The sequence below is a fragment of the Aspergillus mulundensis genome (assembly GCF_003369625.1).
Source record: "Aspergillus mulundensis strain DSM 5745 chromosome Unknown scaffold_10, whole genome shotgun sequence".
NCBI classification, from domain to species: domain Eukaryota; kingdom Fungi; phylum Ascomycota; class Eurotiomycetes; order Eurotiales; family Aspergillaceae; genus Aspergillus; species Aspergillus mulundensis.
In genome coordinates this window covers 1,713,736-1,741,272 of record NW_020797898.1, presented here as the reverse complement: position 1 = coordinate 1,741,272, position 27,537 = coordinate 1,713,736, and the positions used below count along the sequence as shown (strand labels likewise).

Here is a 27,537-nt window from a genome sequence, read left to right as displayed (position 1 = left end):
TTATTAGGTTATAGTTTTTATTCGCGAAGGTTTGCTTTTATCTAGTTAATAATTTTAAATTAGTAGTTAGTTCCAGAGTAGTAATATTATTAGTATATATTAATAAGCTTACACGCGTTTAGCCTAAAAATTACTTTAATTTTAGTAAAAATAAATTTAAAAGTATTAAATAAGTAATTCTCCAAGCTTTTTATTTAATAATTTATATATTTTTTATTTTTTAACTAAAAAATAGTAAGTTTTTTATAGCTTAATAAAGCACTAACCTATTAATATCCCACGCTAGGGGGTAAGTATATTAAGTAAAAAATAATATAGCTATATGGTGTATTATAAAATTAATAAAAAATACTATTTTTTAGTTAAACTTCCTGGTATACTACTATCCCACTTATTAAAAGGTTTTTAATTAGTGGGCTAATATTACTAAAAAATTATTTTAGTTAATTTAGGCCCCTTTTATATTAGCTTAAGTTTATAATTTATTAGTAAAAATTTTAGGTAATTTATTAAACTAAGGACCAAGGGAACAAGTTATAAAAAAAGAATTAAAAAAGTAAGTTTGTTAAATTTATTAGTTAGTTAAAAAAAAAGATATTAAAAAAAAAGAGCTGGCCGTCGGCCGGCTGCTAAATATAGTTAACTTTTAGAAGTTTAAGAGTTTAATTAGTTGTTTAGCTTAATAAAAAATAACTAAATAAATAAGTAAATAATAATATAAATAAATAAAAGTAAAGGTTTAAAAAAAGTGCTGCTAGGCCTCCCAGACACTAAGAATTACTTAGTTAATACTTCTTAGCCTAATCCTAACTAAAGTACCTAATTAGGTTGTTAAGTAATTTACTTAACTAGTTATATTAAAAAACATGCTACTATTGTTATTGTTTAACGCTTTTTTAAAGTATTTATAATATTATTAATTATCTTCTTGAAGGCTAGCTATATTCTAATAAGAAAAAGGGGTTAGGGCGGTGCCCGACGGCAGTATTAGATGCCGTTGGGTGGCCAACCTTGACAGTATTATTTACCTTGCTATTAAATTATAAAACACATGTTAAAATATTAAAACTAAAAATAGGCTAACTTTTAGCTAATATAGCTTAAAGGGCTTATTTTAATTATAAATATATTATATATTTTTTTTAAAATATTTATAAAATTATACTAATCCCGCATCTAGTGTCATGTTCGCTCGGGTTCTTGCTTGCTTGCTTGGTTCTTCCAGCTTAGTTATTGCTAACTCACCTGTATCTATATCTTAGCTTTTAAGATAGCCACTTAATAGGATTAACTTACTATTTTATTATATTACCTTTCTTTAACTTAATAAGTAGTAGCATGTCTTAATATAATCCTGGGAGTATTTTAGTAAAATATTTATCTTAACTTCTAGAGCCTCTAGAGTTAAAACAAGTAACTATAGTAAATACTAATAATTAGCATTTTTTTACTTATATAACTTTTTTAATACCCTGCTTTATAAATCGCGTCCATAATTAATATTTACTGCTAATATTTACTATTAATAAAAGAAGCTTTTTTTAAATTAATGTTATATAACTTTTAAATATCTAAGCTTGCATATTAAATAGCTTACTTTTATTAAATTTTAGATTTTAATTTTATATATAAGTTTAACGCAGAAACCGCGCGCCTGGCTGTTTTTTTAAAAGTAAAAAAAAACCTTTGCTATTAACATGTTTATTTTAGTATTTAGTTAACTAAAATATTAACCGGAGCGTACTTAGCAAGGTTATTAAAAAATTTTTATATTTAGCTATATATTTTAAAATTATAAAAAATTTACTATATTTTTAGTTACCGCTACCTTTATTTTTAAATAAAATATTAAAAAAAGCTTTAGGTTAGTCACGATCGCGTTTTTACTTAAGATTTATATTTATATTTATATTTATAATTTTTAACTAATTTACTATGCAAGACTTAACTAATATAATATTACTAGTTTTTTTTTTAAAAAACGCTAACTTTAACTCCTTCGCACCTTTTTTATTAAAGCTTACTTTAAAATAGTATTTTTTACCTAGCCCTAATATAGTATAGCAAGCGCCTTGTAAGGTAATAAAACCTTAAAAAAAATTTATTATAAAAATAACTTTAGCTAATTAATTTTTTTAAGCCTTATTATTTATAGTAAAAGCTATATCGGGAGCACTACACTATTTAATAAAATAAGTTATAAATATAGTACCCTATGTAGTAAACGCTTTAAATATAGTTATATAAGTAAAATTTTTAAAAATTTTTATAATAAATTTAAAGGTACTAGGCTTATTTTTTATAAGTCTGGATTTATTATACATTTTTAATTTACCACTAAAACTAAAAAAAATAATAAAGCTGTTAATAGCAAAAAGAGCATGAAAATATCTTATATTTTAAAGGTAAAGGGTTTAAAGACACTAATTTTTATAATTATAGTATTTTTATTTACTAATTAGATTTATAAATTAAAATAACCATGTTTTTTTTTTTAAAATATCCGCTGGAAATTCCTTTAGTAGCCCGTTGGGGACTAATTTTTAAAAAATAAAGGTAAATAATTTTTAAATGCCTTTTTAGCCTTTTATATTTAACATAATTATATAAATCCTAGCTAATTAACAATAAATAAATAATTAAATAAAAATAGTAAAAAATATTACAGGGAACTTCCAAGAGCTTATAAATTAAGAAAAAAAAATATAATAATTAATAACAGTGCTAATACCGGAGTAAATAAAAATATAAAAGTAAATTATTTTAATAACGCATAATAAAATAATTTACTAGCTAATAAATATCCTAAGAAACAGCCTTATAAACATCCTAAGTGGTAAAAAAAAAGGCTAAATAAAAACTAGAATGGTGTAGCTAGAGGCAATCCTAATAATAACCTAGGTAATAATAATAATAATAATAATAATAATAATAATAATAATAATAATAATAATAATAATAATCTTAATAATTTTTAACCTTAAAATAGACATTAGTAACACAGGAATATTTAATAAAAAAATAAATAAAATTACCCTGCTAATAGTAATAGTAGTAGCCCTTAATAAATAAATAAAATTAATTACTTTAATCCTAATATTCCAAAGAATGTTTTAATTAAATATTTTAGTAAAAAGGTTTATTATAAAAATATTAATATTTTTGTGAACCGGCTTAGGAATATTATTAATTATAAAAGTAAATTAATAGTAAAAGTAAATATTTAGGCCACGCTTTAAGAATTAGCCCTGGATTAATTTACTTTTAAATTAATAATTTTTAAAAAAAATGCTTTAAAAAAACTAAACCTAAAAAATAGCTAGTTTATATAAATTATATAAAGGTTTTATCCCTGTATTTTTAAAATAAGATTTAAAGTTAATTTTTTTTATTATGGCTTTAGCAATCTACATAATAGTATAACCCTTAAAAAGTTTATTTAAAAAGCTATACGCGCATGCAAAGCTATAAGAATAAATAATATTTATTTTTAAATAATAACTGCGTGGTGCGCTTTTAAACCCTTATTATAAAAAGATTTTTTTAAATTAAATAAGAATATAACTTTAGGTTAATTTATTAAAAAAATTAAATTTAAAATTACTACCTAGTAGGATTTAGCGGTATAATACACAAGAAATTATTACTTTATAAATATAGGTAAAGCATAATATTCCTAAAAAAATAAACCTAAAGATACTCTTTTTAAAAACTTTTTTAATAATACTAGGTAACCTATTTATATCCTGGTACTAGTTTATTTTTAATAGCAAAATTTTTACTTATTTTATTTATAATAATAAAATTTTTAATAATAAAACCCCTGGCCTACGCAATAGCAAAAAAACTTTTATTAACTATTTTTAGCTTAAGCATAAATTTAAAATAAAAAACCTAGCACTTTAAGACCTGGTTAGCTTTAAATAGCTAATAAATTATATAATTTACCTGCTTTATAGGTATAACTATAATAGTAAGTTATAGGATTTTTTAAAACAGGTAATAATAACTTTAACTAATAGCTGTGAAATTAGCAACATGCTTAGCATGTATTTTTTACCGCTATAAATAAAATTAAAAACATAGGAACTTTTAGTAAAGCAGCTAATTATATAAATAAAGGTATTTTAAACTTAAATACATAATACTAGTAGCAGGGTAATAAAAAAGTGTATTATAAAGCTTTTAAGCCTTTAAATAATTTATATAACTTATACTATAGCCCTAACTATAAGTATAATAATAATAATAAAGCCTATTTTTTTAATATTATAGTTAAACCTAAAATTCCTACCCTAACCTGCCTGATTTACCCTAAGTAATTTACTTTATTAAATAAACTTAAACACCATGTAAAGAACCATTTATAAATATAAGTTAAAAATAATATAAAATTTAATAATGCTACTAAAGTTATATTTTTAAAAAAAATGCCTGCTTTAAAGAATATTAGCCTATATTTATAAAAATATGCCATAGCAAAAGTCCATGTGGGCAAAATTTCCTAAGTAAAGGATTTTTATTTAAATACTAGTAGTTTTATTATAATAATAAATAAATTTTTTATTAAAAGCATTTTACTGGATGCCCCTTTATAAAAGGCAAAATTAATTACTATTTTAGGTATTAGTTTAAAGTATATTACTATATATTTTATAAATATTTTGCTATATTTTTTTAGACTAGTTAATAGCTAAAAAGTTTATAGCAAAGTTATTACGCGCATGTACCTTATTAAAGATTTAAAAATTAAAGTTTTAATAAGTATAAATATATTAATAAAAAAAAAATTACTTTAAACCTAGGCAACTGCACAAGAACCTTATAATTTTATAAATATTTAAAGTTTTTTTTATAAGTGCATGCTAAATATTATTAAGTTATATTTATCCTAGTATACATGGTATAATATATTATAATACCTTTATATTTATTTATAATAGTTCCTGCAAAGGTTAAAGCTAATTTTTTTAATAAAAATTTTATATTTAAACCGCGGTAAGCTTACAAAAATTTATTATATACTTATTTAGTTAGTTAACACTTCTTATATATTAAAGTAGTAAATACTATAAATTAACTAGTTATTATACCCAAGAAACACTAATTAGGCCTTATCTTAAATATTAATTACTTAATAGCTAACTAAGTAAATATATAGTACCTTTAGAAGTAGTATTACCTCTAGGAATAATATACTTTTGTAATATAAAAAAATAATATTTTATATAAAAACTTTTATAAAACTTTTACATTAGCAGAGTTACTAGTTATTTAAAATAATAATTAAAACCTTAAAATTAATATTAGCCCTACTAATAGTTTTATTAAAAAGCTATTTAATAGCATTAGCATTTACAAACCTTTTAATAGCTAATAGGTATTAGCTTTTAAAGTATTAGTATATAAATTTATTTATTTATAAAAAGAGTTATTTAAAGTTATTAATATTTTTAAATCTTAATAAATACAAGTTATTATAAAAAATAGCTAAAAATATTATTTACTAAAACCAAGGGTGTACCCTCTTGGGCCTAAAGTTAAAAAGGTAATAAATAAACTTTTTAATTTTTTATATATATAAAGTAAAATATTTTAGTATATAAAATATATACCATCTACCTAACTAATATTTATTATATATAAAAAAGTTTTTGACGCTGTAATAAAAACGTGAAAAGTTAAGGAATATTTAGTAGTTAATTTACGCGACCTAAATAATTATATATAGCTAAATTTATACCTAGTACTAATATAAAAAAAATTATTATAATAATTACTAGCTGCCTTTATATAATAATAATAAATATAGCCAGGTTTTTTTACTAGTGAATATTAGCTAGGAACGCCTGTAAATATATAATAGTTATTATTTATAAAAAATAAAAATAGTTTTATATTATAGTAATAGGTTTTATAAATAGCGTTTTATATATTTAATAAATTATAAACCTTTTTTTAAAAAAACTAAAGGAATTCTACCGCGCTTATATTAATAACCTAGTAATTATTTTTAAAACCCTAAAAAAATACCTAAAACACCTTTAGCTACTTTTTAAAAAGCTTAGTAATTTAAATATATGCCTTAAACTAACTAAATCCTTTATAGGATTCCTATTAGTATAGCTTTTAAAATAATAGGTTAATATTTTTAAAATATTTATTACTAAGAACAAGCTTGCAGTAATTAAAGCATTTACCTTTTTTAAAATACTATTAAAACTAAAGACTTTTTTAGGTATTACTAGCTAGTTTAAAAACTATATAAAAAACTATAGTAAAATTACTTTTTTTTTTAAAATATTAAAACTATGCTTTTTCACGGCGGCCTGGTAAAAGGTCCTGCTTAAAAAACATAGTTTTTAACTATAATAATTAAAAAATTACCTAGTAATCTTAACGCGTTTTAATATTTTAAAAATATATTTTATATACTAATATTTCTTGCTTATTTTTATTACTATTAATAGCTTTATATAAACCTTAATTTTTTACTTTAAGGTCACGGCGCTATGCTATACCACCTAAAAAAAAATTATAAGTATATAAATACTTTAAAGCCTTTCCCGCGCACTTTAGTACGCTTTATACTTTTTTTAAGCTAATTTCTTATTATTACTAAATATAATTACTAGCTTACTAAACTAAAAATTTCGTGCCTGGTATAAGTGCTAAAAAAAATTAAGCATATTATTAAAGCAGCAGATTTTTTAGTAATTATTTATATAAATCATGGCTTAATAATTAATATTATATACTAAAAATTTATATTAATAGTCTTGCTAAAAAAAATAAACTAAAAACTTATACATGCTTTTTAATATACCTAATAATTTTATTTATAAATTTTCTACCGGCCAGGCAAGACAAACACCATTATTAATATATTATTTTATTTAAAAAAACCATTTTTTTTTACTAATAATTAGTTTAACCTAGACTATTTATAGTTAAATTAAGAATACGCATATACTATATTATGCCTTAAAATCTTAAATAAGTTTAAATAGTAGGTAAAAAATACTTATCCTAACAACGCTAAAGCAAGCCTTATTTTAAAGGTATTATATAAATTTAAGAATTTTTTTTTCCCTGCCGCGGACCTACCTTATAAAAAAAAATAGCTTTTTATACATGCTAAAGTAAAGGATAACTTTACATACTAACATGTTTATATATTTTAATTTACTTAACTAAAAAGCTTTTAATAATTAAAAATACTAGCTTTACCTTTTTTACTTTATATTATTATAATTTTTTAAGCTAATTTATAATTATAACAGTTACCAAGGCATGAATAAATACTTAAAAAGTATACATGGTTTTATAGTATATAAAGCTTATAGTTTTTTTTATAATTATATTATATATTACTTAATATATTTAAAAAATAAACCTTATTACTATTAACCACTAGGCTACCTATAGCTAATAATACTACTTTTTATTTTATTTTATATTATTATAATTAATTTTATTATACAACTTTCTTTAGTTAAGGATAAAAATTAACTTTTTATTATATATAATAAATATATAAAATATATTAGCTTACTACCCGGAACCTTTACATGGAAATTTAATAAATAAGGTTATAAACTAGTGCGCTACTTTTAAGTATATAATTAGTTTATATTTAAGATTTTTATTTTTAATAAAGATTTTAGGTTTATAAGTAAATTTTAAAAAAAAATGTTAAAAGCTATAAATACCTACTAATTATATTTAATAGCTTTTTATCCTTAAATAAATAGCTAGACTAAATAGGCTATTTAAATAGTTAAGATTATGCTACGCTATATAATAACTATTTTTTTAAATATAAACTAGATTAATATGCTCCTGCTAATTATAACTATTATTAATAAATTTATTTTTACTATAATATAGCACACTTTTTAAAAGTTATTATTTAGCTTAAATTTTTAATACTTATAAAACCTTTTTAAGTATATCTAGCCCCAAGACTTTAGCGCATGTTTTAATATTAAAAAAGCTTTAAAATATACTTTAATATTTATAAAAGCTTATTATAATAAGAACCGCCAGCTAGTAAATTTATAAAAAGGTAATTTTACTTACCTTTACTTATATAAAAAATATACCCTACTAGTTACCCACTTATAAAAATATTTTATAAAGTTCTTTTTTTAATATACTAGCCCTTTTTAAGTTATTAAGCGTGTTGGCCGCCTATTATACTTAATAAATTTTCCTACCTTTTAAAAAATTTATTTAGTTATGTTAATAGCATAGCTAAAACTAATTAAGCCTAATTTTTTTACTAGGGAATACTATTATTTCCCTGTAATACTAAATAAATAATTCCCTAAGAATATAAATTAATAAAAAATTAATAAAATACTAGTAAAGTATATTATATCACGTGGCTATTATAAAACTCCTATAATATAATACCTTATAAAATAAAAAAGGTATAATACAAGTAATAACTAATAAAAGCCCCGGAAGAACCTTAATAGTATAAAAGATTTTATACTTAAGTTTAAATTAAGACTATAACTATATATTAAAAAACCTTTAAATAAGAAAGATCTTGCAGGAGATACACCTGTTTAGGTATTTTTTTATTTTTTTTTTTTTACCTTTTTTTATTTTTACCCCGCCCCCTAAGTTTTATTATTATTTTATATTTAAGCATAGCCACTTTATAATAAAAAATTTACCTTACTTATAATATAATACCCCTTTATTATTTATCTTACTTTTTACCTTTATTACGCTCTGCCTTTTTATTTTTTTTTATTTTTTAAACTTTTTTACTTCCTATTTTTTGTTTACAAGGGCTCTTTTATTTTTTATATTTATTTAATATCCTTTTTATTAAGCTTACCATGGTAAATAAAGAAGAAAGTTTTGCTATGGGTCCATTTAATTTAAATAATACCCCCTTAAATAAAAAGAAGATAAAGACTTAAAAAACTATTTATAAGCTTAAGTAATAAATTAAGTTTTTTAAAAATAATAAAGCCCTGTTTACCATAAACTAAAAAAAAATTATAAATTATTTTAAGGCCCATGTTAAAAAACTTAAAATAATAAATAATAATAATATTATTACCTAGTTTAAAGGCATAGCTAATAATTTACTTTAGCTAAACCAGGCTAAAAAAATAAATATAAAAATATTTTAGGTAGCAAACCCGCTATATAACTTAAAATTTTTTAAAAAAAGTTAATTATAAAAATAAACTTTAAAAAACACATGCACTGTTCTAAATTTTTTATTTAAATTAATAATAAGTATTTTTAAAATAAACTTAATAATATATTATAGTTTAAATAGTTTTTTATATTTATTTACTTATAATACTATACTTTTATTATTAAGAAAACTAGAATGCTAATTAATCCTGCACTAGTTAGGCTAATTTTAAGCATATTAAATATTAATAAAATTACTAAAGTTTTAGTTAATATTTTTAGTAATTACACCCTACTTATATATAAAGTAACCAGGACTAACCCACGTGCGGGTAAAAAATATATTTTAAAGCCTATTATACCCTAGTTAAAAAAAAAGGGTGCTATTTAGTATATTATAATAAGTAATAATTAAACTTTTATTTTTAAGGGTAATATTAAATAATATCCTAGCTTTATATAGTTTAATAATAAAAGTTATTATAAAAAGTTTTAAGAACTAGCTAATAACACCCGCTTAAAATATAGTAAAAAATACCTATTTTTTTTAACCACTTTTAAACTAGTTAACCAAAAGTAAATACAGGCTAAAAAACTCTAGGAATTTAAGTTAATTATTAAACTTTATAAAAACCCCCTTACTTACTAGCTTAAAGGCATAACTATAAAGGAAGTTACTGCCTTAGGCTTTAAAAAGCTAATTATTATTATTAAAAAAATTATTTTTAATATAATGCGTGTGCTTATTATAATAAATATAGCTTTTATATAAAAAAAGTTTAAGAACCTAGTAAATAATATTAAAGCTTAAATAAAGGCCGCCAAGGTTATTAAGTTTTTTAATAAAAAATATAGTAAGTAAAAAATAAAGCACTCACGCGTAATATCCCTGAATAGTTTTAATATTTTAAAGTATTTTATATTAAAATATTTATGCAAGTAATTCGTGCAGTACCTTAAGATAAAGGTAAATAAAAATACCTAGTAGGTGTTATAAAAAAATCTAGATTTTAAGTATTTTAGTATCCCACTCCCGTAATTCACGGATAATGCTATTAATAATATTCTTATTTATAAAAGCTACATAAACAACCTAGGCTTTGCGTTTAAAGAAATTAAGTAAAAAGATTAAAAAAACTAGGATAATCTAGTATTAGGGATAATACTATTTTTTTTAACAAGGGGATTTATTATATTTGCTTGGGTTCTTACTTGCTTGCTTGGTTTTTTTAGCTTAGTTATTACTAACTTACCTGTATCTACATCTTAGCTTCCAAGATAGCCACTTAATAGGATCAACTTACTATCTTGTTATATTGCCTTCCTCTGGCTTGACATCTAGACCTCCCCAAGGAATATAAAAAAAGGTAAAAAAATAAAGCTATTTATAAATATATATTTTACTAAGGTAATAAGCTTGCGCTAAAATATAAAGTTAATAAAAAGTAAAATACTTAAATAATATATATAAATACTTTTTACATGCTTTTTTTAATTAATTTAAAAGCTAGTTTTATTTATATTATAAATATTTATTATTATAAGCCTATATAATTTAATTAAGTTATTATATAGGCTTATTTACTAGTAAATATTATTTATATTTTTAAATTATACTCTTTAAAGTTTTTTAAATAATTTATATATTTTAAAAAACTTTAAATAATATTTTATAAAGTATTTAGCCTAGTTATTATTAAGTAGTTTAAGTAGCTTTTTTAAATTAAAATAATTAAGGCAAAAAATATTATATATAGTATATTTAATTTAAGTATTATTAAAAAAGGTATAAAGGTTATTAAATTATTTAATATAATTTAATTTTTTTTTTCTTGCGTGTTACTAAGCCTTTTATTTATTTTTTTAATATATAATATAAGGTTTTTTTTTAAATTTTTTTATAGGTGTTAATAATTAATATTAAATATTTTTATAATTTTAGTAAGGTTTAGGTTAAAGTTTTTTAACTTTAAGAATATATAATAAAAGTATGCTTTTTAAAAATTATTTTTATTTTTATTAAGGCCTGCTATTATAAAAGTTAGCTAAAATATAATTATTTAAAAATTTACTTTAAAATTAAAAATAAAGTTTTTTATTACTACTAGATTTTTATTAAAAGTTAGATAACCCACTGCCACGGACGCGGCAGTGGGGCATCAGTAGTAACCAGTATCCCAATCTTACACGATCCAGTATATGCCTAAGGCATACATGTTTCATGTTGCACCAAAACTTTTGGTGCACATTTAGATGCACTAACCTTGCTAGGTATAGTATCACTCCCTACATCTGAAGCAAATACCAATGCCGCCATGGAGACCAACTGAGAAAACAGCAACCGCTGTCATCCACAGTAGCAACACTGCACACACTGCGATATTCTACCATACAGTCTAAACCTCGGCCCAGTCTACAACATTGTCTCTAGGGATATAGCAATTCATATTTCCCCATGAAGCCAAGTAAAAATCAGCTAAGAAGGGCCCGAAAGAAGGCATTAAAGTCCCAGGTATGCCTTCTCGCCATCTTCTCGCACAAACAAACTGACAACCATTCTCTCAAGGGCAGCGAGCCAGGGGCCAGTGCTTCTGATACACAACATGAAGATGTTCCACTGCCGCCCCCCGAGGCAAACGGTTTTGACACACTACACATCATCCCACTTGACCCCGAAGACCCTCTATGGCAAATGTACAGGGACATAGCCACCAAGTTTGACGAGGTCGAGGACACGAAGCCGGAAGTTGAGCCGCCTAAGCCTGAGGTCTATTTCGACGACGACGCCGACATTCCCGATGAAGTGGAGGACAAAGCTCCCACTCTGTCAAAACGGAAACGCAAGGAACTAAACAAGCTTTCTGTTGCTGAGCTAAAAGCCATGGTCCGGAAGCCCGAGTTGGTGGAGTGGACAGATACCTCAGCTCCGGATCCGCGGCTTCTGGTCCATATAAAGGCGCATCGAAATGTTGTCCCCGTGCCGTCTCACTGGTCTTTGAAGCGGGAATATCTATCATCCAAAAGAGGCATCGAGAAGGCGCCTTTCTCGTTACCCAAATTTATCCAAGAGACAGGAATATCTGAAATGCGCGATGCTGCACTAGAAAAGCAAGAACAAGCAACACTCAAGCAAAAGCAAAGGGAGCGGGTACAGCCCAAAATGGGACGACTAGATATTGACTATCAGAAGTTATATGAGGCTTTTTTTCGCTTCCAGACCAAGCCGGAGTTGACTCGGTACGGCGAAGTCTATTATGAGGGGAAGGAATTTGAGACAAATCAGCGACATTTACGCCCCGGGGAACTAAGCTCAGAGCTGAAGGAGGCTCTTAATATGCCCGCCGGTGCCCCCCCACCTTGGCTGATAAACCAACAACGATATGGGCCCCCTCCTTCCTATCCAGCCTTAAAGATACCGGGTCTTAATGCCCCCCCACCCCCGGGAGCTATGTGGGGTTATCATCCTGGCGGATATGGGAAGCCGCCAGTCGATGAACACAATCGACCCCTATATGGAGGCGACATTTTTGGTGTGCTGCAACCCCAGCAAACCATGCAACAGGGTGAACCTGTTGAAAGAGATCTCTGGGGGGAATTGCAAGAACCCGAGTTATCTGACGAGGAGAGCGAAGACGAAGAGGAAGAAATAGATGAAGAGGATATAGACACGGGATTACAAACACCCAGCGGGCTGGAAAGCCCAAGTGGTCTGGTGTCCGCCGTCCCATCAGAGCTGACAGGTATTGGTAACGTATCCGGAGAGTTCGATGTGCGCAAGCACTATCATGGGACACAGACCGAGGAGTCAGTCGGCCATCGAAGTGCGTTTCATGTTATTCCCGAGAAGCAAACTCAGGTGCATGGGTTTTTTGGTGGTGATAGGGCGTATGATCTGCGTCCAACTCCGGATAGCTTGCCTGTGCTTGGGGCAGACGACCAGACTCGAAAGCGCAAGAACCCAGGAGATGTTGATGTTTCCGTGGACCCGGATGACATGCAAAGTGGCGATGGAATCGGCAAAGACAATCTCCAAAGACTCTACGAATCACAGAGACAGCAGGAAAACAACCCGAATTGGGAGTTCCAGGAAGATCTTAGCGATATGATTGCCCATGAGAGCAGGAAGAGATTGAAACAGGAAAGGCGAAACAAACACTGAGGTATATGGCAAGCGTCCCAATGACTCATGTTTCGTGAGAACCCCGTCCAACACCTCCAGAAATGTCTTTTTGAGACACAGGCTATCGCTGCGCTAACATTGCTTTCGGCCGGCCTTATCTTTTCGCAGCTTTACTTGCGCCGTTTAATAGGCTTAACTCAAAGACCATCTCCCGATGCCAACGGGAAGTTTGAATGGCACATTTTCTTTTGATTCTTTCCGTTCTTCTCAATGCATGCGATCATTACCCAAAGCCGCTGTAGGTTCGTGTGCTGCCTAAAATTCCTCTACGACTCGTCTGTAGACAACCCCAATAACATCCAAGGATGTTATACCACGCATCAAGTGCCTCTTTATCTTGACCACATGACTGCCATGATATCTGTTGAGCGCTGCGGTAGTGCCCCTTGTAACCTGATGCCCACTAACTCGAAAGGCATTCTATTCTTTCACCTTGCTGCCAGTAGAGATTTGGAGATAGATATGCGCCTATTTCACCACGCATTCTTGTCACTTGGAGCTACTGACGACAAAGTGCCAATCAAACTCCTCACAATTGTTACATATGCCGATATTCGCCCTACCGTGCCATCCCAACTTGGCTGATAACTGCCATAGCTTGGAGGATAATGCGAGTGCGAGATAGGCCGACTTATGGCAGGCTTGCCCTTTGCATCAATTGCGATACGGCAGGATCTTTAGAGGCATCTTTTCATTCTCGATGCTATAATTCATCACAACCGCAAGTATACTAGGCATTAGATCTTATAAGTGAACTTGGTAACGTGCCTTGCCTCTGGACTGGGGCCTGAGAATACTAGGTAACCCTCCACCTGCAGACATTGCAGGGAGCGGCTACGGCAGAGCTTGACTAGGTACTGAAAGAGGCATAGAAAACCGTGACGGTACCAAGAAGTAGGGTTAGGCTGAAGTCTGAAGTCACATGGCGATTGGCGCCGTGCTGGACCTACATAAACAAGATCCACCTGTCTTTGTATCCAACTATCCATGCTGCAGACTGTGACCGTACAAATTGGCCAGCAAACATGTTGACTTAGATTATTCACAGGCTAAGGGAGTACATTTACATACATCCATTATATGTTGTTAGGTCAAAGGTCTCTACTCCGTAGATATCGGTATGTCTTTTGCCCATCAACTCCTTCGGAGTGTATTGAAATTGTTCAATTCAATCGTTGAGTCATACATTGTCGTAACCTACACTATCATCTCTGACTGGCTGCTATAGGCAGGCAATCTTTGCCGCTAATTCCTGACATAATCCCAATTGAGTCATGAGCCATACTGTAAGTGTAAATTAGCTGTTGACTACTATTTAGTATTTACTAGCTGTACTCTGGAGGTGCAGTCTGCAGTTACCCAGACCCTTAACTCTGGAGGGGGTGGAGGCCTGATTGATTACTTGAACTCGAGACTCCAGGGCAGACAATCTGACTCTTATCCACGGCTTTCAGCCCAACCAGTCGAGCGCACCCATTGGTGGGTTCGCAGTCATTCCTCAGTCGGGCGCTCAGACAGCCAACCGTACTCCGTAAAGCCAACCCTTTCTAAAATAAATTGACAATTGTGAATGCTGCGAATCATCCCCCGCCCCTTCCCGTGACAACTGTCGTCATGTGGTAGATCATCCAACCCCTCCTGCGATCACACGCTCATCCATGGATAAACAGAAATGGTTTCTGGATATAAGACGAGATGCTCCCCCCAACTCGACAAGTAAGTCATATGGCGCTTGCTATCTGCCTGCAATATCCAATTGATGCCGCGTGAAAGGAATTGGCCTTGCTGCTTCTACAGCCACGCGCCAAACCCCGCAGTCTCGTGAACGTCCATTGTACAGTAACAATCCATAGAACCTCAGCCCCATCCGCCCATCACCAACGCATTGACTCATAGCCCCGTATCTTTAGCCAGAGCCTTCCCAGGGGCGCCTTGATTATTCTTTCTCAGATCCATGGGCTCATATAAGTTGTTGGGGATTCCCGGTCGCTGTGACTCTTATCGCCGAGACTAGTCATCACTCCGGGAGCACTTGCTGCCTGTCGCCACAGGACAAAGAGCGTGACAAATCACCTTCACGTGTGCTCAGCGAGTATTGCTATATCATTTGTTCCATTGACTTCTATAAACATCACTCTATCGCCAACACCTCCAAGCCTTTTGATCCCTAGGCCACACTATATAACCGCACGGTCGCCAGCGACAATCCCCTGGACCCATTTCTCACCACACTTTGCTCGTTTCACGACGCGCTATATCCCACGTCTTTGGAGTTTCCCTGAGATGACATCCTTGCCTGCAGCCTCATCACTGGTATCAAGTGACAAGCCAAACATGGGTCGTATACCTCCGGTGTCCAGCCTCATGTCCCCCCCAGAGTCCAAACCGTTCGAGTCATTTAACTCCTCATTTCCACCTCACAGAGTATCGCAGGACCAACTGTTATCTCATGAAATGCACCTCGCACCCATTTCAGGTAACCGAAAACGAACACAGTCCGAGATGGATCTACCATCGCCACCCGTGACTCCGTACACTGGGAATCATAAGAAAAGCAAGTCTATTGACCCAGAGCAACCCGAAGGAGATGCCTTGGCCGTGTCAAGAGACCCTGTCCTTTTTTCAGCGCATGAATCCCTACCTGAACTTGCCAGTTATGAGCCGCTAATTGGCCCCATGCCGCCGCCATCCCCAGAAGCGGTCATGGAGCACATTGAATCTCACATGGCAAGATTCGACAATAAACTCAATAAACCAACGCGCGCTGAGTATTTCCTGGCTCTTTCTTGTGTACCGGTCGTATGCGCTCAATATAATCGGAATCCAGCCGCATGGGCCAAAGAGGAAAGAAATATCCTTGAGCGTCAGTTGGTCATGATGAACAGACATCGCCCAGATGTCTCAGAAGATGGCAGATTGAAAAGAATCGCGCCAGCGCCAACAAAGAGGGTTGTTCCTGCTCAAACCCGTGTGCAGCGGACACCCAGAGTTAAGCGCACACCAAAGCCCACCCCAAAGCAAAAGGCTCTGGATACATTTGAAGTATACACGCCAAATTCCAAGCCTTCTCGTGCCATTGGCACTAGCAGGGATGACACAGATTATAGCTCCATTCAAGATTATTCGCCCTCCCTAGAAGTTCTCGGCAGCAATGCGAAAGCGTTGAAGGCCGATTGGAAAGGCCAGATGTTGGACCTGAGTAATGACCCGGAGCGGGAACTGTTGATTCCAGCTGAGATAAACCTAGCTGCTACGCTAAGGCTTTCTTGTGCCACCTATCTTTGCAGCAAGCGCCGCATTTTCGAGGCTCGCGTCAAAGCCTTGAGAGTCGGCAAAGAATTCCGCAAGACGGATGCACAACAGGCTTGCAAAATTGACGTGAATAAAGCAAGCAAGCTCTGGACTGCCTATGAACGTGTTGGTCTTTTCAACCCTGCATACTTCCACCAGTATCTTGATTGAGCGATGCAATGTCACACTGCAGAGATAGTTCCTGGAACTTCCATTTTTCACCTGCTGTTCTTCTTGGGTGATTGGTTAGCGACTTGGCTTCACGATTGTATCCAGCACATGATTCTTCATCCTTGCTTTTTTGCAATCATATCACTGCATACCAGGGTCTGGGTTTACCCCACCTCACTCCCCCAACTCCTAGTCTTTTTGAATCAGTAAGCACGGCTGGTTGTTTTTATGCGAGCGGGCGACTGGGTTTGGTTTAATCGCTAGTTGGGCTCTATCAGGCACCTACTTCCAGGCGTTTGGTTCAGGGACTGTGGGTAATATGAAAGAGGTCAGTCCTAATTCTGATCTCATATGATTTTGTTTAGATAGAGCCGTACTCATTTGAGTTCTTGCTAGATGCACAATGATGAAGCATGTTATTGGTATTGGTTGTTGATGGTTAATCGCTTAACCACCGACAAGTTCGGCCTCCCTTTGTTGTAAATCATTTTCTATGGTCAACTTGTACTGAGCACTGAGTAAGTGGAAAGAGGAGTTTGGACGCCCTAGCGCCCCCCGTGGATGTGCAGCTCAGAGGCTGGATATTTGGTAAAAGCATAGCAGTTAGCAGTCACATTCTCCTAGACGTAATTGGCATAACCTCTGTTTATACATGACCCAGGCACCTTGTGCACAATCCACATTTCCCACTAGTAGACTACCTACTCCGTGGTTGGACGTCCAATAATCCACCTGCCTGTCGCTGTTCACTAAGAAGCAGAATCGGCCATGCATTATTGGAAGAGCAGATGCGGCACTAAAGAAGAGTTCTCCTGAGATATGGAATTAGTGCCGCATAAAGTGCAACACTATTTAAAGTACGGCACTAGTTACACGCCTCTATTAACTCATATTGCAAGATACTAATTCAAACTTCCAGGTAAAGTGGCAAAATATCTTGTAAAGCGCCAGGAATGATGTCTAGTAAGATCCTTGCATATGTACATTTCAATTGACGGTTATCTATACACTGTAGAAGGGTAGAGGCACGTTCTATTGAAAGGCAAAGTATTTCAGTGGCTTTGGACTGCTTACTGAATATACAGTGATTTACTCCCTTATAGTAGTACCTACTCCGTACGGAGTACCATACCGTGCTTAATCAGCTGCCGCCAAAACCCACGTGATGCCGATATTCGACCCCTATAATAACTTAAAAAAATAAAGCTTTTTAATTTATATAAAAGGTATAAAAACCCAAAATTTTGGTGGTATATTTTGCACTAGCTAATTTCTTTATATAATAATTTTAGGACTTTTAAAAGTGCTATAGCAGCCGGATCTCGCGGCCTTAATAATTATATATAATTAAGGTGTTAGGAATAACTTTAGGGCTAAGGGGGGGTTATTTTTTTTTAAAAAATATTTTTAAAGTTACTAGGGTCTAGTTCTTACCTAGCTTGGCTAATTTAAAGTTATTTTAAAGCTATATTTCCGTGTTTTTATTTATATAAGCCTGCTTTTTTTAATATTTTTTTTTAGCCTTTTTTTTATTTGCTTTAAGACGGCGTTTTTATATATTAGTAGCTTAAATTTTTGCTTTTTTTTAGTTTGCTATTTTTTTTTTTTTAGCTTATTATTAATATATTTTTTTTTTCTTCTTCCTGTTCTTTTTAAGTTATATAACCTTATTTTTTTACTATTAAAAATCACGGGCCTGCTAAATTTTTTTTAAAAAATAAAATATTATATTATTATCCTCCGGGGCCTGGAGTTAAAATATAAAAAGTTTTTTTTTTACCTTTTTTTTTTATTAATAAGGGCCTTTTTAAGGTTCTTGGCCTGTGCTTTTATAAGTATATACTTTATATAAATATAATATATTATAGTATTAAGTTTTTTAAATTTTTTAGGTATAGGGGCTGCTTTTACCTTTTTAATAAGCTTTTAAATATTTTTTTAATTTTTTACCTATAATATATTTACTATAAGCTTAGTAAATACCAAAGTTTTATTTATATTTTTTTTAAATTACTGTAGTATAACCTTAGGGTTAAAAAAAACTAACCTAGTTAATTTTTAAAAACTTTTAATATTTTTTTTAAATAAGGCCTTAGGCCAGGCCTTTTAAAATAATTTAAAAAAGTCTTGCTTAGTAATTATACTAAGGCCTTGGTAAAAATATATAAAGCTATTTAATTTTTTACTATACGCCTTAGCTAAAAAAAAAAATCTTAATATTTAAAAACTATAAGGTATAAATTAAATAAAGTAAATAAGTAGCTATAAAAATCTTATTATTTTTATAAAAGTTTAAAAAGCGTATAATAATATAAGATCCATAGCTATTAAAAAAAAGTCTTTAACACCTTCTTGCTTAATTTTTTATTTATTTATTAAAAATATTATAAACCCATGCATATTTAAGGTTATTATTTATTTATTTTAAAGGGGATAAAGTAAAAAAATAATTATAAAGTTTAAAATTATAATTTTAAAGCTAGGAGTCTTATAGTTTACATGTAGTAAACTAGTAAATTAGGCCTAAAGGTAGTTAAATTTTTTTATTTATTAAAATATATATAATTATAGTTATTTACTTTTGACTACTATTTTATAAATATTACTTGGCTAGGCCTTTTATATAAGACTTTTTAAAAAAAATTCTCTTGCATTTTATAATTATATTAATAAAAAATCCTTTTTTATTTATATTATATATATTCTTAGGCAATATTTTATATTTATTAATTTTACGCTTTAAGTAGTTAAAGTATAAAAAGTACTTATAGGCTAAATTAGCCTTTTTTTTTAAAAAATTAATTTTAGTTATATAAGTGCTTATAAGTTTATTTTAGTATTTTATAAGCTAGCGCGAAACCTAGTTACTTCCTAGCTTTTTTTAAATAATTTTTTTAGTAAAGTTTTAAATTATATTATAAAAGTAAAATAAGCCTTAACTAGCCTGTTAATTAATATACTTTATAAAAACTTTTAATTACTAAGCGTTAAGTAATAACTAGCTTTTATACTACTTTTTTTTTAAGTCTTATATACCTTTATAATATTTAAATAAAGTTTCTTGCTATACACCAAAATCCATAGTAACTTTTATATATATAAAATATTTTTTTAGCTTTAAAAAATTAATATATTTTATTGCCTTTTTTATAGGAGTTATAATAGGCAAGATATAGGTAGTTAAAATTTACAAGCAAATATTAGTGTGGATGTAGTTTTGGCATCACGTGGGTTTCGGCGGCAGCTGATTAAGCACTGTAGCGGAATGATTCCCGGGGGGCGAAGCCCACCAAGTACGCAACAGGTATCTGCGCCACCATGTCTTGTCTGGTTGACTACACCTTTGCTCATTTTACATAACTTCTTATCCATGAAGTGGGACCATGAGAAGCCATGTCTCATTCACAGGGAAATAACACTGAGCCTTTCAGTGAACAAGAACATAGGGGTGATGCTGACATTGACAAGAAGCCTAAAAACAGAAGGCCAGCAAGTGAGAGCTTCCCACCGTCCATTCGCTCTCTGCGATACTTATACTGCATACAGACACTGCCTTCCGGCAACAACGTTTGAAGGCCTGGCAGTAAGTCTGCGAATGCACCTGGCCTACATAGGGGCTAGTAGCTGATGATTTATAGGCCGATCTTGACACCCAAGAGTGTTCTACCTCTCTTCTTTGTTGTCGGTGTTATTTTTGCCCCTATCGGTGGTTTACTACTATGGGCTAGCTCGACGGTAAGTTGAAACTTGCTCATTCTATTAAAATCGCGTCTCTGATGGCGGGTGTTGCTCTTTAGGTTGAAGAATTAGTGATAGAATATTCGGATTGCAAGAATGTCCCGACGAGCGAAACATTGATCCCAGATGATAAATATCATTACACCTTCAAATCCTCGTTTGATCAGCCGCCATCCTGGCAACGTTTCAGGGACGACAATGGGGATGATCACTGCCGACTCATGTTTGACATTCCGGATACCATCGGACCACCGGTTTTCATGTACTACCGCCTCACCAACTTCTATCAGAATCACCGAAGATATGTGAAGAGCCTCGATATGGATCAGCTGAAAGGAAAGGCAGTCAAGAATGATACTATCAATGGTGGCTCTTGCGACCCTCTCAAACTTGACGAGAATGGAAAAGCATACTATCCGTGTGGACTCATCGCAAACTCCATGTTTAACGACACTATAAATAATCCTATCTTGGTCAACGGCCGTGGTGGTGAACCCAAGGCGTACAATATGACAAACAAGGGTATTGCATGGGATAGCGATAAAGAACTCATCAAGAAAACCGAATACGAACCGGGTGCGGTTGTTCCTCCGCCCAATTGGCGAGAGCGATACCCGGACAACTACGAGCATGGAATCCCAAATCTGCATGAAGATGAGGATTTTATGGTGTGGATGAGGACCGCCGCCTTGCCAACATTCAGCAAGCTGTCCCGGAGAAATGACAACGAATCCATGCAATCTGGGCGGTATCGGTTGGACATCAAAGACCGTAAGTTTATGAGGACGAGAACTCAAAACAACTGGCGATATAGTACTGATCAGTATTCCAGCTTTTCCGGTCACTGAATATGGCGGTACAAAATCTATCTTGATCTCCACTCGAAGTGTTCTCGGAGGCCGGAATCCTTTCATGGGAATTGCCTACGTTGTTGTTGGAGGTGTCTGTGTCCTGCTTGGAGCACTGTTTACCATTGCGCACTTAGTCCGTCCAAGGTAAGGCCTATCCACCCCAGCCACAGTCGATTCCGAGTTAACATTTCTAGGAAACTGGGCGACCATACGTATTTGACCTGGAATAATGAGCAAGAGACATCTGCTACTGCAACTGGGCGAGATGATCGACCTGGGGCACACACCCATTGAGTTATCTCTGGCGATAAGTTTTTAGATACCTTCGTTTCTCTTCTTTTCGGCACTGCGTATCAATACTGTTTGCAAACGTGCCCCTTGATTCGGCTGGTATCCGGGGGTTATCAAGTTGCCCAAATCGGTAACGGGCAGCTGATATTTGAGGCGTCCTTAGGTGGGATTAGCGTGTTAACAACCGATTGATCTGAGAATTTTTATTTATTTATTGTGAAATGCTTCAGCTTGTGAATTTCCGGCACAAGGCGTTCACCTACCACATGAACAACCCCTCTTTCCCATGTTTCGCCATTCGTGGTCTCTGCATCCCTTGTTGTCTCATTCCCGCCTCGATCTGACAATCTCCAGTTCCAACATTTGGCAAATGGTGCATACCATGCCGCGTAACTGGTAGCAAGGATCGTCTTTTTTAACGTCGAAACCTCTCAGTAAGTCCCCGCATGCCCAGTCCCTCAGACGACATGCTTCAATCTTTTCGACTTCAGGTTCTGATAATTGTGGTCGCCGGTATCCAGCAGACCTGTCATGCTGCTCCTCGTTCGGATCGTGGCTTTTGTGCCACTGCAGCCCCAGATGAATCTTTGAGGGCCGAGTTTAGGAAGTTAAGCATTTCTGGAAATCATGGCGCGGCTGACCAAGAGAGTCGGAAGGCGCTAGAGCCCATTGAGATTGAGACATGGTTCCATGTCGTGAGCAGCAATGTAAGTGGCGACGTGGTTTCGGACAGTATGATTGCTACCCAGGTCAGTCGTGAACCTTGAATGGGGCTTTGTCTCTGGTTCAATATGTGTACTCCACCACCACAATCGATGCTTGAACTGACCAACTATGTCAGTTGTCATATCTTCAGGATGCGTATCAAAATGCGACAATAAGCTATCGGCTTGAAGGAGTAACGCGCCAGGTCAACGACAAATGGGCGCGCAATGAAGATGAACTCGCCATGAAACATGCCCTCCGCAAAGGAACATACAGAACCCTCAATGTCTACTTCCAGTCCGATCTCCAAGTTCCCACTGGCCCCGAGGCCCAGGGCCGTCACCTCGACCTTTCGGAACAGTTATCATCTAGCGTCCTTGGTTTCTGCACCTTGCCTGATCCCAGCATCAACGGCACTAGCCCGCGTTCCAGTTATGTGAAAGATGGGTGCAACGTTCTTGCAAGAACTATGCCGGGGGGTTCGCTGACGCATTACAACCGGGGCGGAACCGCCATCCACGAGATAGGACACTGGAACGGGCTCTTGCACACCTTTGAAGGGGATTCATGTTCTGCCAACAACGAGGGTGACTATATAGACGACACTCCCCAAGAGTCTATCCCCACCGATGGATGCCCTATCAGCAAAGACTCATGTCCGGATAGCCCGGGCACTGACCCGGTCCATAACTTCATGGATTATTCCTCTGATGAGTGCTACGAGCACTTTACCCCAGCCCAAGTTAAAAGGATGCGCGACATGTGGTATACAACGAGGGAAGGCAAATAGAAGTGGTCTTGCCTGCACTGCGACGATTATGACATTTGCTTAGCAGGGTGAGAAATCGGTGCAACGGATACACATAGGATACACATAGGACCCATGACCCTGGCGCAACGATGGCATGGAGTATCTGTTCTTCAAGACTATATCCACTTCCATACAATAGCACATCACTATTGAAGCTACACTCGCATGCATAGGCCCCATAAATCCTTCATTAACCAGTGGTTTCTCGGTTACTTACGTACTATCATTGTAAGCAAGTCCTACTACATTTTGCATTCGGTCCATGAGTTTACCACCTATTAGGTTGTTGGTCTCGGCTTCCGACAGATTCCCTTGGACTTGCCATAGCCAGCACCAAAGTATCTATCAGGGACGTCGAGAAACACTGAAGACGGGTGCGGGTGTGCAGCGCGCATGTTCTATTAAAACTGCAAGATAACTAGGATACAATATTCTGCTAGAGATGGTTGACCGCCGAGATCAGGCGCAAGCGTAGAAGCCGGTCGACCTATCACCTCTTTCGCTTCTTGCCCATGCCTTCATCATCCAAGCCACTCTCTCTGTCTTTCTTCTTGGCTTGATGTTCCAGCTCATCCCAATCCTCACCACTTTCCTCTTCTTCATCGGCGCTGAAATCATCATCCGCGCTAGCATCGTCATCGTAGTCACTCTCCTCTTCTGAACTCTCGTCTGCAGCAAGTTCTGATTCGGATAGCTCAAAGGCCGACTCCTCCTCTTCATCAGATCCACCTTCGGAATCTGACTCGGCCGCAAGGAAAGACCACCCACCATCAGCAAAGAAACCGTATGGATCACTGACAACAGTCTTCATGATTGTGGTCCAGTTCAGATTGAGAGGTCCTTCGGTGTATGCAATATCCACGGAATCCAACCAATCCTTCACACCTTCCAAGTTCTCCACCGGGATTGTGTTAATATGCACTGGTGCCCGGTGGAAGTCCTTGAACACAAAGACAAGATCGAAATTTTTCAAGCCGAACTAAATGAACATTAGATACTGCCCAGTTGACTAAAAAATCCGTTGTTCAACTCACCTGCACCCTTTCAAGGTGCGCAATTTCGATTTCATTAAGACTCACAACCAGGAAGGGCGGTTCAGTCAATTGAACAAGAGCATCTGTGGTTGGCTGGATCAGAACATTCGAGCGATTGGGGACACCAGTAAAGCCAATTTCTCTGAAAGGGATGTCAACATCAACACCCTCATCCTTTCCAGCATCCGCTATCTTTTCCGCGAATGCCTTGAACTCTCGATCTAAAGCCGCCCGTCGTCTTCTCTCCTCTTGCTCTGCCTCAAACTCTTCTTCATCCCCATAACGGTGCTTTCGCCTCCGGTTACCAGTCTCATCGAACTGCATCTCAGTAGCCTCTCTATAGAACTGGACATCCCTTGTCTTCCGCTTGCCGATCATTATAGGAGTCTTGAGGTGTACGTGGATCAAAACAATCAACTCATGAGCACAAGGCTGGAAGAACAGATGTTTGACGTTGCTAAACAGCACATCAACGTGTTCGTTGCGAAAGGGAGAAACATAGCGAAGACCATTCTGGTGTATTTCTACCTCGCCAGGAACTCGTTTACCATCAAGCGGAGGTCGAAGGTAAACGTCAGGTAATTTCACAGGGCGGCGATCTGACTCATAATTAGTTTGAAACCCAACTTTTGAGGGGAAGGGACCAACTTCTAATCTCAGCCAACTTGTCCTGTTCGACAACATCTTCCATCTCCTTCTTTTCCTGCTCACGGCGCAAGGCATTCTTCCTGAGCTCAGTAATGTCTTGAGCAACCTGCGCGAACCGATCGTTGTCTTTTGACCGGAGCGTCAAGTTCCTCAGGAAATGGGCCGACAGATCTTCGAAGGGTTGGTCGTCTTTTCTTCCAACGCCTTGACCCGGTGAGAGAAAGTTGATTCGAAGATAGGCGTACTCCCCCTCGTCACTCTTGCTTGCATTCTTAATGGTGTTGATGTGAAATGGCACAGGTCGACCCATTACTGGAACAATAACAGTTGAGGCCTTGTGATCCACATAAACCGTAAGATCCTTGACCTTGGTTGGTAATTGGTTGTCTCTCTTATATGACTCAAATCTCTTGAACTTCTTCTGTGTGACTCCGTTGTCGTCGCCGGTGGTACCTGCAAATCGGTCCAGACCCTCCTTGGTCTTTTTGGTAGCCAACTCCTTCTGATGCTCACGGCGCCGGGCCTCCGCGCCCTCGTTAACCTGCGTAGGACGTTCAGCTCGGAGCTTTGTCCTGGTAACATTCCTGCTCGCGATTGCACTCGATTTAGGTTCTTTCTTCTCTTTGGCAGGTTTCTGAGGCTCCTCTTCGTCTCCAAAGTAGAATGATACAGAGTCCATGTCGATGCCGGCGTCCTTGGTGAAGACATGGGGTCCCTGTTCACCAACCCGAACGGTGTCCGTGATCATCATCGAATAGACGTTCCTTTTTTTGTCCTTCATGTCCAGTTCTTCAACATCCACCAGCCCAACCGTTATAGCAAAGGTCATGCCGCTCTTTAGTATCCGGTTGTTCTTGCCATTGAGGACCATATTCGAGTCACGAAGCTCAATTCCTACACCAGCGCCAACATTCTTCATGAAATGGGATTCGAGTTCCGGCTTTTTGGTCCGAACTAGTCCAATGGCCTTGTTGTAGAGCTCCTTAGCTACCACGCCATCGCGGACTTCCTTCAGTACGGCCTCATGAAGACTCAGGAGCAACGCATAGTTCGCCTCCTGAGACTTGGTCGGGTCAACCAGGTAGGTGCGCCCAATTATTGAGCTGTAGGTTTTGTAGCGGACACCGAACCCAGCAACGATGATTCCGGGCTCCAAGTTATTGTCATCAGGCAAAGCTGTTAGCTTCAAGTCATACTTTCCGCCACTTTGTATGACAGGACCATATGCCCAGTCGATTTGTTGAGGATCGAATTCTGAGGGTAATTTCGCAAGCTTGTTGAAGAACCTGGTGTCGTCAATCTTGGCGTCAATGCGCATAGATAGGGCTTTATGTGTCATCTGCTTTTCCTCATCTAGCAAACGAGACATCTCATCGACGAAATAATCGGACATCAGACCGCTGCAAGCTCTCGATGCGTTCCTTATAGAGACCTATAAAGCATTAACTGTGGCTTTCGCTGACTCTTCAGTCTCGAGAACATACTAGCTCGTCTGTATCTTTGACTGAAAAGCATGCCGCCGAAAGAGCGGGAGCAATGTCGACTTCTTCCACTTCCCCGGATATCTTGCCATATACGCGCTTCCAGTCTTCCACAAACGGACCAGTAGTTGTGTCTCTTGGCAAAACTCCGACCTTGTTCTGTTGGCAAGCAGATGTTAGTGTCCGAAGCGGTCGCGTCATAGACGGGTCAATTCTGAGATCAAATACATACCCCAGCGGATTTTATAACATCCACACACTTCTCAAACACCTTGGTTTTCTCTTCCTGATCCTTGGTAGTTACCAAGATCTCAACCGGAATCTTTCCACCTTTCAAGGGTTCTAGATGTTTCGCTGCTATGCGGTCAGCGAGGCGCGTCCGGAATTGTTTATTGTTTCGAGAAAAGGTACCTTTTTTGGCTGTCGTCACGACATACATAACCTCGGGGGTAAAGACGAGAAGTGTAGCCGGAAATTCATAGCCGAGTAACCAAAACTATGAAGCATCAGTGTGAGGATCCTGATCGCCGTCATAATCAGCATACATGTATTGCATTGTTCTTCTGAAAGCCATTCGCTTCGTCCGTCTTCCCCATCAAAATGACGATAGATCCAGCACCGCCAAACACCGGATGGCTAGATCTTTTATCTGCTTTCCATGATGTATAGAAGCTTGAAAGGCGACTGAAGAACGCCGTTTTATCGATGACAATTTCGTCACCCATGATGTGGCTCCTCCTAAGGCGACTTTGAGGCTTCGGGGCCCTGCCGTTCGCGCAGGAACTGAAGGTCAAAAAAGCAAGGCAAGGCAAGCTCGATCAAGTTCGCCTTGGGAGCTGAAAGGGAATGTGAAATGTCCTTAAGATCGCGCTGGTAGGAAGATATAGTGGTTGCCAGTTCAAGAGGTTGGGATGAAGGTGATAGGTCTGGACCTTCTTTGTAGAAATGAATAAGAAGTGAAGAGTAAACGCGAAAAGAGGACGGAGCGCGTCTTGACTTTCAAATTGGCGTTTAGGCGGAAACCCATTTAGCTTTTAGCGTAATGTGTTTGGCTAGTTTGCATAAACTGATACTATTACTACATCCCTGCCACCAGGTGGCTTCCCTGACTTGGTTTTTTTTCATGCTCTACTGATGAACCTCATTTCTGGCTGTACATTCTAGATCATCC

At 34.8% G+C, this 27,537-nt stretch overlaps 5 protein-coding genes across 5 annotated transcripts; 4 read left to right on the top strand and 1 right to left on the bottom strand.

The window, feature by feature from the left end:
- Positions 1–11,620: 11,620 nt before the first annotated feature.
- DSM5745_08949 (U2 snRNP complex subunit CUS1) lies at positions 11,621–13,324 on the top strand (the record flags this gene model as incomplete). Its single annotated transcript, XM_026750965.1, has 2 exons — positions 11,621–11,677; positions 11,732–13,324. The coding sequence occupies 2 exons, from the start codon at positions 11,621–11,623 to the stop codon at positions 13,322–13,324; spliced, it is 1,650 nt and encodes a 549-aa protein (XP_026600978.1).
- Positions 13,325–15,679: 2,355 nt separating this feature from the next.
- Positions 15,680–16,807, top strand: DSM5745_08948 (SWIRM domain-containing protein; the record flags this gene model as incomplete). Its single annotated transcript, XM_026750964.1, has 1 exon — positions 15,680–16,807. One exon carries the CDS (start codon positions 15,680–15,682, stop codon positions 16,805–16,807), a length of 1,128 nt encoding a protein of 375 aa, XP_026600977.1.
- A 3,393-nt stretch (positions 16,808–20,200) lies between these two features.
- Positions 20,201–21,690, top strand: DSM5745_08947 (CDC50/LEM3 family protein; the record flags this gene model as incomplete). Its single annotated transcript, XM_026750963.1, has 6 exons — positions 20,201–20,300; positions 20,354–20,390; positions 20,446–20,542; positions 20,605–21,316; positions 21,378–21,540; positions 21,591–21,690. The coding sequence occupies 6 exons, from the start codon at positions 20,201–20,203 to the stop codon at positions 21,688–21,690; spliced, it is 1,209 nt and encodes a 402-aa protein (XP_026600976.1).
- A 443-nt stretch (positions 21,691–22,133) lies between these two features.
- Positions 22,134–23,182, top strand: DSM5745_08946 (zinc metalloprotease; the record flags this gene model as incomplete). The annotated part of the gene is made up of 2 exons (XM_026750962.1): positions 22,134–22,394; positions 22,529–23,182. 2 exons carry the CDS (start codon positions 22,134–22,136, stop codon positions 23,180–23,182), a joined length of 915 nt encoding a protein of 304 aa, XP_026600975.1.
- Positions 23,183–23,693: 511 nt separating this feature from the next.
- Positions 23,694–27,091, bottom strand: spt16 (chromatin-remodeling protein SPT16; the record flags this gene model as incomplete). The annotated part of the gene is made up of 7 exons (XM_026750961.1): positions 23,694–24,182; positions 24,238–24,836; positions 24,886–26,317; positions 26,370–26,525; positions 26,599–26,720; positions 26,778–26,862; positions 26,912–27,091. 7 exons carry the CDS (start codon positions 27,089–27,091, stop codon positions 23,694–23,696), a joined length of 3,063 nt encoding a protein of 1,020 aa, XP_026600974.1.
- Positions 27,092–27,537: the final 446 nt, after the last annotated feature.